The sequence below is a fragment of the Toxotes jaculatrix genome, chromosome 1 (assembly GCF_017976425.1).
Source record: "Toxotes jaculatrix isolate fToxJac2 chromosome 1, fToxJac2.pri, whole genome shotgun sequence".
NCBI lineage: Eukaryota > Metazoa > Chordata > Actinopteri > Toxotidae > Toxotes > Toxotes jaculatrix.
Window position 1 is genome coordinate 20,418,605 of NC_054394.1, and position 7,589 is coordinate 20,426,193.

Sequence of the window (7,589 nt, forward strand, 5' to 3'; positions counted from 1 at the left end):
TGTTTAAATGTAGACTCTCTCCTGGCCTTACAGACTCAGTTTAAGATACCATCCCCATATTTTACCCTTCCAGTGGCATTAATTTCCCACATGACTCCATATTCTTGCAAAATGCCTGACTTTTCCTTTTGCCTTTGTGTGTGTCTGTTTGTTTTATCCTTCAGATATGCAGTCTGATGCGAGGAGGCATTGCTGAGCGAGGCGGGGTCCGCGTGGGTCACAGGATCATTGAAATCAATGGGCAGAGTGTGGTGGCCACAGCACATGAGAAGATTGTCCAGGCCCTCTCAAACTCTGTTGGCGAGGTGAAACTGATGCACACACACACACACACACACACACACACACAGGTGCACTCACACACATAGGTGCACTCACACAGAGGACAAATGCACATGTGTAAATGCATAGATTATTTGCTGCTGCTACTATTTTATAATGATCTGTAAATCACTGTGCACAGCATAGAAAAGGAATGTACACAGGTTGCCTGTCTAGTTTAAGGAGCTTTCCACTGATTTTACACATGAAGTTCAATTTACTAAAATAATCTTGGGTTGTTTCAGTTTATTGTTGGAGACTACACATGAAAACCTACTGTACAAACCTGGACATTGAGTTTGAAATACGCTGGCATTTATCAGGCAGAACAAGTCTAACAAAAGATGCGGTTCAGTAGCATTATGGGAAATGTAGGAATATCTAGGAATATCTTGGTCTGTGTTGCTTTGCATTTATTTTGATGTTTTTTTTTTTTTTTTCATTCTATGTCTGGCAAGTACACCACAGGTCACACTACTATAAAAAAAAACAAACAACAAAAACAAAATGCTGGACATGGATGCAAGTATCCCTTATTGTGGAAGGATGGATTCAGCCTATCACCACCCTTAAAAGAATATGTTGGGTTGACATAATTTAAACATAATTTTCTGTTTGAAAATACATTTTTGAGATTGTGTTGTTATTTCTCCCACTGGCAGATTCACATGAAGACCATGCCGGCAGCCATGTTCAGACTTCTAACGGGACAGGAGACACCTATGTACATATGAACGATGGCCAGGCTGTCAGCTGTAACTGGTCATGTGACAGGGCAAACCAAGCTGACCAGTGACCGGGGGGGAGGGGGAGCACGGCTTCTCACTGTCGATTCACTTCTCTCTCTTTTTTTTTTTCTCTTTGAGCTGATGACTTCAGTTCTTCATCATCTCTCCCTTGTCTGTGCTTAACATGCAACAGCCATTTTATTGACATGAGATGCTTTTTCCGTCCATCCAGCTGCAGAGACAGCGTGTGTGTATGAGTGCGTACGTGTGTGTGTGTGTGGATACTGTTTGTTATTTATTTGTCCTTGTCTGTGCTTTTCTGTGTGTGACTGTGTGGATGGACTTATCAAGTGACTGCATCACAATTGATCTTTTTTTATTCATGTAATGCAATATGATACTTCGACTATACTTCTTGTATAGTTTCATTTTCTTCTCTGTTTATTTATTTGTCATGTAAATACATATTTTGCTAATATTGTGACTGAAGGCAGCGGGGAGGGAAGGGCCACAGCTGCAGTGTAAATATTTATTGAATCTTGCTGTTGAATTGAGAGCAGAACAAAACTAAATGGCGGATGTCATAGTAGTTGCCAGTGAAAAGGGGAATTACTTTAGTGTTTGAAATGTTGGTAAGTCGACATAATGTACATGTGAATCAAACCAATGCTTACAGCAAGGGTTTATGGGAGAAACGCCATATCCTTTTGATTTACTTCATTTTATGGCAATACAGGAGTTCAACCTCTGAATGGCAAAAGTCTTTTCTAAGTCTCATGTACAAACACTCACACACATTTAAATAACATGCAACCGAATAAAACTATTAACATGCATTAATTATGCTTTTGATATCAAAGTCACATGTATGAAAAATGAAGTTTCTTTTGCGTGTTACTCTACTCTGTGTTCATCTTTAGTGTTCCTGACTGAAACTCATGAATACTATGAGTGGATTGTGAATGTAACTGTGTCGTGTGAGCCGTCCCATTGCCATAAGCAGTATTAGAATGTCTGTACATAAAGAGAAACTTGTCTAGTATTGTGCTCATGTTAAAAACAAAACACAACAAAACACACAGGTTTAGTCACTGCAAACATCTTCCCACCTGTATGTTGGCTTTCGGTCTGGAGAGGGAGAGAGAGAACTGTGAATCACACACTGTGACAGAAAAAAAAAGCCTTACCACCGCGTAATGGTTTTACAATGCATTGTAGTAAATTTTAACCATATGAACATTATCTGTGTGCATGCCTCGTAAAGTAGTATCATGTCACTGTGGCAAGATAATAAAATCTGAGCTAAACCTGCCTGGTTTTGTTGGATTGGATCAAACTGTATATAATATGTTTGTATAGCTGTATTATAGCATGACCTGTTCATCTACCGGAGGTTTTCTCTTTTACTTTCACAGTTGGCCTGTTTCCTGTGGGAGCCCACTGCCACCAGGACAAGGAAAAAATAAAAATTGATGTTCTACATGATCCTCATGGTAAGTCAAAATGATGAGAATGGTCAAAATTTTGACTTACTGTCCTATTACTTTAATTTAGTGAATAAAACTGTTGACTCACAGCACCAAATCAAACTTACGAGAGCAGATTTTAAGTATGTTTCTTTCATAATCTTGACTTGTCATGTGTCTCAGTTTCATGCCACAAACTGACTCTGAGCAGATTAGGTAACAGACGATGTGCTCACAGCTGAAACAACAGGGCAAATTGCTGAAGGTAAGACAGCTCCAGGTCTCTTCAGTTTAATGGGCAGGTGGCGCTCCTAAGTCGTACATTGATTGATGTCTATCGGGGCATGTATTGCATCATTTCCTGTACAAACTGTTGAGTACATTGATTTTTTTTTTTTTTTTTGCTGCAACAGTATATCATTGCAATCATTATAATGTATATACAGCACACTTCTGCTATGTTGTATGGACTAAACTCCTTTTTCATAGCAGATATTTCGACCTGTCACAGCAGGAGAAACACAGGCGTAAATAATAACATTAACATCAAGTGTCCCTTTAAGCCATATTGGTACCTAAATGGAAAGAAGCCATCATTAATGCTACATACACTAACTGCAAATACTACAATATTAAAATGATAATATTGTTCATACTGTATATTATTATGTTGTGTGGGGCGGGAGCAAGTTTTGAGTTTATGGTGTGTTCATACTGGAAAACCCATGACATTAATTATACTTTGAGATGTTAGAGTGCATAGTACATTTGATTGTAAGGTGTCACTGAGCAGCTCAACTGAATTAAAAAAAAACTTTAAAATTAAATTAAAGGTGATTCCAGTTTGAGACTCTGGTTCCCCCTAATGCCTACAACTAGGAAATGCAGGTTCTGTAAAAAAACAAAAAAAACAAAAAAAAAAAGGACACAAAATGCAACACACTTTGTAATTTATATTTTATTATTAAAACAGTTTATTTACTCTATGGCAGTGTTTAAAATGATCCTAAAATCCAGTTGCAAAAAAATTGCTAATCACATATTAAGAAATTAAAACAGGCTATATAACAAAGTTGAGCATCATAAAATAATTACTCGTACCATTTGATGTTGATTAAATGTCTGAACTGAAGCGATAGAGCAGTCAGTGCTGTTATTCGTTTGTCTCTTTGGACTAGATCTGTTATCTTTCTCAGGGTCAATGTCCAGCAGTTTGTGGAAGTCTGCCTGTCATGCTGAGTCGCTCTCACTCGGCCTGTTTTCTTTCAGTGCACAGGGTCACATCAGGGGTTCTGGTCATTCTGGTCACACTTTAACATGACCTTTATCCCAAGACCCTGACGCGTGGTCTCAAAGGCCTGCACTGCCTGCTCCAGAGGGAAACGGTGGGTCACCAGGGGCTTCACATTCACTTTACCTGACGCCAACATTGCTATGGCCATCGGCCAGCTGCAACACAGCAAGACGAACGTTTCACTCAAGGGTTTGCTCTCTGTGATACCTGATAAGGACTTTATGAGCTGAATTTCATCCAAGGACGTGGATGTCCTAAATATTACTGCCTGTAAGTTAACTCAAGTGGAGCTGCCTCCAGCTTTGCTTTAAACATTTGTGCACAAATCAACTAGTGAAAATAATGGATATTTTCTTACGTGTTACAATAGCGGAAGACTCCTCGGATGTCCACTTCTCTCACAGCGGCATTGATCAGAGGAACAGTGGCCATCTCAGAGCCAAGACCCACCAGCACCACCACACCTCCTGAACGTGTTGCCTGAAAAAAATCGAATATGACACAGATTATTTTATGAGTCTGCAGATACTGAAACTCTCTGGTGTTTTTGCTTCACAGTGACAGACAATAAGTGTTAAGATACATATGGTGATGGATAATAGGCGGCGGTGGAGAAAGTAATCACATCCTTTACTTCACTCTAAAGATACTAAATTACTAGTAAAAGTCCTGCCTTCAAAGTGTACATTAAGTATCAAAAGTAAAAGTCACCTACATAGATGGCAGTTTGGATGCTGCTCTCAACACCAGTGCATTCAATAGTGATCTGAGGCTGAGCTCCAAGCATGTCCTCTACACTCTTGGCGAGCTGCTGAGGTCCATCTCCTCTCTTCACTGTGACCTGGAAGTCTGCACCCAGCTCTTTGGCCATTGTTAGACGCTCTGGAAACAGATCTGAGCACAGCAAAAGAGGTGGATTAGAGACCAAAAAAATCGAAAAAAGGAAAAGAATTTTTTTTAAAAAATCTACCAGTATCTAGTACGTTAAGTGTTTATAAACCCGGTGTGTGTTACCGGTGATGACAACTTGTGAGGCCCCCATTGCCTTGGCCACAAGCAAACAGACCAACCCGATAGGTCCTGGAAATAAACAAGATGTGGACTGTAGATACTGCATAACAATACAAGCAAAAAGAGTCACTTCAATAATGGCAAATCGAACCTATACTGTATAACGTTGCTGAGCACATGTATCTTAATATTCATTAGCTTGTTTTCAACGCAGTGGATTTGTTAAATATTAAGTCTCTTAGGAGCTGTGTTAAGCTTCACTGGTTTTGGCCTCACTTGAGTTTTGTTGAGTCAGAGTGATTTTGACTTTTGCAACTGATTGCTGAATGAGATTCCTTACTTGCACAGGCTTGCTACTCAATTAAAGGACAATCACCTCTTTTATATTAGTTTGCAGCATGTCCTGAAATGCACTCTGCAGCATCTCATTAGAAAAATATTTCCTTTAGTAGTCAGTGATTCAGTTCTCAGTTTTTTGTGCGATTTTAATAGTTTTCGGCTCATTTCTACCTGCACCACAGATTAGCACGGTGCTGCCGAGGGTAACGCCGGCTCTGCGACAGGCGTGGATCCCCACAGACAGAGGCTCAATCAGAGCTCCCTCCTCAAATGTCACATTATCAGGCAACCTTGCAAAAAAAAAGAGAGAGTAAAGGAGAAAGACAGAAAAGGATTTATGCCAAGGTTAGGCAAGAGAGTCAGTTGGCAGTCAGAGATCAGGCGGTTGTTAGGTAATATCTGGGGTAAAGCCACATGATCCTGAAAAAAAAAAAAAAAAAGCTGTTACTTGTAACAGAAGTTGGCACTGTGCTTGTAGTATCTGCACAGGTTTCCATCGTCGGGGGGTGTGGCACAGAAGAAGATGGTGGGAGACAAGTTATATCGTCCGTTTTTGAAGAACTCGTCCATCTCGCGGGGCACACCAGGCTCAATGGCCACTCTGTCACCTGAAAAAACACGTCAGGTTCACAGCACTGGATAAGTTTGTCCAGGTACCTTTGTTACAGTGTGAATCAGAGTGAACTTGTTTTTAGTAAAATAACACGATGTACAGTGTGAGACATTAGAGTGCCCTGAATGTATATATTTATATTTACATGTCACTATAAGAAGACATAATCCATATGTCCCAGTAAGTATGCTTTGTTAGATAGTATAGTTACATAGTAATATAACTTTTTTAAATTATTTGTTTGAAATATAAAAGCTAAAACAGAAGATTTCTGCTGTGCACATTGCATGAGACACTACCATTGGTACCTTACAGTTCTGAGCCACACACACATACACCCACACCACTCACCCACTTACCTACTTTAAGGTGCTGGACTGCTGATCCGACCTTCACCACCCGCCCCGCCGCCTCGTGCCCCAACACCATTGGTTTTGTGACCACAAAGTCTCCAATTCGACCATGCTGCCAGTAGTGAACATCTGATCCACAGATTCCAACAGAGTGCATCTGCAGCACAACATCTGGGTACAAATATGATGGGACACAGGACAGGGACACAGTGACACACACTGATTTTCTTGTCACAAAAGGACACCACAAACTATCCTGATTTCAGCCTTGCCAAAATGTTTTTCTGACCCTGCAAAACTTTAACAGCCATAAATTCAAAGGGTCGTTTTCCACCTGTTTAAAATACATTAATGGAGGAAAATGACTGGAACTGCAGCTGCAATTCAAATTTAATGAATTAGAAATAATATCACCTTATATAACATGCACAGCACTTTCATATATTGTGCATGCTTTGAAAAGTGACCTATAAATTGTAAATTTCACCTTAACGTAGTGTATTTTATTTTCTAGAAACACACACACACGCACACACGCACCATTAGGTCCTGGTTCCGGGACGGGGCGCTTTTCCTGTGAGAAACGCACACAATGCAAATAGGTGTTAGTCAGTTTCATTCACGCAGAGTGTGACTAACATGCAGGTATGTGTTTGTGGTCGCTCTCCTACCAGCCTCAGGTCTCCCTGAGCGTGCAGCACCACGGACAGATTCTCCTGCGCCATCACCAAATACGGCACTGAGCTGGAAACAGGGCGACGACGAAACGATACGAAATACAGACAGAGTCCTGGTCCTGACTGAGATCTCCGGCGTGTCCCGTGTTTCAGTCAGTGTCAAAGTACAGACGGCAGCAGATAGCTTCCTGACAGTGGGGCTGGTACCAAAACAAAGCGTGTGATTGGCCAAACGCATATGGGACAGTCCACTCTGCAGGGGTGGAAGCTACCACACAACAAACCGTAGCTACACTCAGGAAATGACATGAAACATCTCTTGTAGCTGCTGCTCATTACTCTTACAAGCGTGTATGTGATGTGTGTTTTACATTACTAATCAAGAAAAGAATCAGCAGATCAATCCATAATGGATCCAAATAACATTTTAAGTGCTTATAAAATAGTGTAGATTACAAATATAGACCCATTTGTACCATTCACCTTTTTCAGAGAAGGTTAATTTCATTGGGCAACATGAACATTTTAGGACTATGTTTGAAAAATAAAACAAATAGCAGATACATTGAAATAATGTGGAATAAATTACAAAATCAGATCAGAATTATTGATGTTACACCTGTTTATTTAAAGTCAGTGTATATATCTACACTGCAAACACAAGAGAAGGAAGGCAACGCAAACATAATAAACAAACATAACAACTCATGTGCCAGTATCATTATCTACAGCTTGCAACTGTGAGGAGCACAATTTACTACTTGTTCTTCTTTAACATCGATTTCTC

At 40.2% G+C, this 7,589-nt stretch overlaps 2 protein-coding genes across 3 annotated transcripts in view; one reads left to right on the forward strand and one right to left on the reverse strand.

The window, feature by feature from the left end:
* Positions 1-2,340, forward strand: part of apba2b (amyloid beta (A4) precursor protein-binding, family A, member 2b) — a 56,911-nt gene extending 54,571 nt beyond the window's left edge. For both annotated transcript variants that reach the window (XM_041044622.1, XM_041044614.1), the window contains exons 13-14: positions 165-305; positions 984-2,340. In XM_041044622.1, the coding sequence (XP_040900556.1) occupies positions 165-305; positions 984-1,055 (213 nt within the window). In that variant the 3' untranslated portion in view covers positions 1,056-2,340. The remainder of the gene's footprint in view (positions 1-164; positions 306-983) is intronic.
* Positions 2,341-3,455: 1,115 nt separating this feature from the next.
* On the reverse strand, positions 3,456-6,966 carry sord (sorbitol dehydrogenase). Its single transcript, XM_041035900.1, has 9 exons — positions 6,797-6,966; positions 6,666-6,699; positions 6,132-6,296; positions 5,608-5,767; positions 5,331-5,449; positions 4,824-4,889; positions 4,525-4,703; positions 4,168-4,289; positions 3,456-3,964 (listed from the first exon to the last, which is right to left on the reverse strand). Exons 1-9 carry the CDS (start codon positions 6,848-6,850, stop codon positions 3,799-3,801), a joined length of 1,065 nt encoding a protein of 354 aa, XP_040891834.1. The 5' UTR covers positions 6,851-6,966; the 3' UTR covers positions 3,456-3,798.
* Between the last annotated feature and the right edge of the window lie 623 nt (positions 6,967-7,589).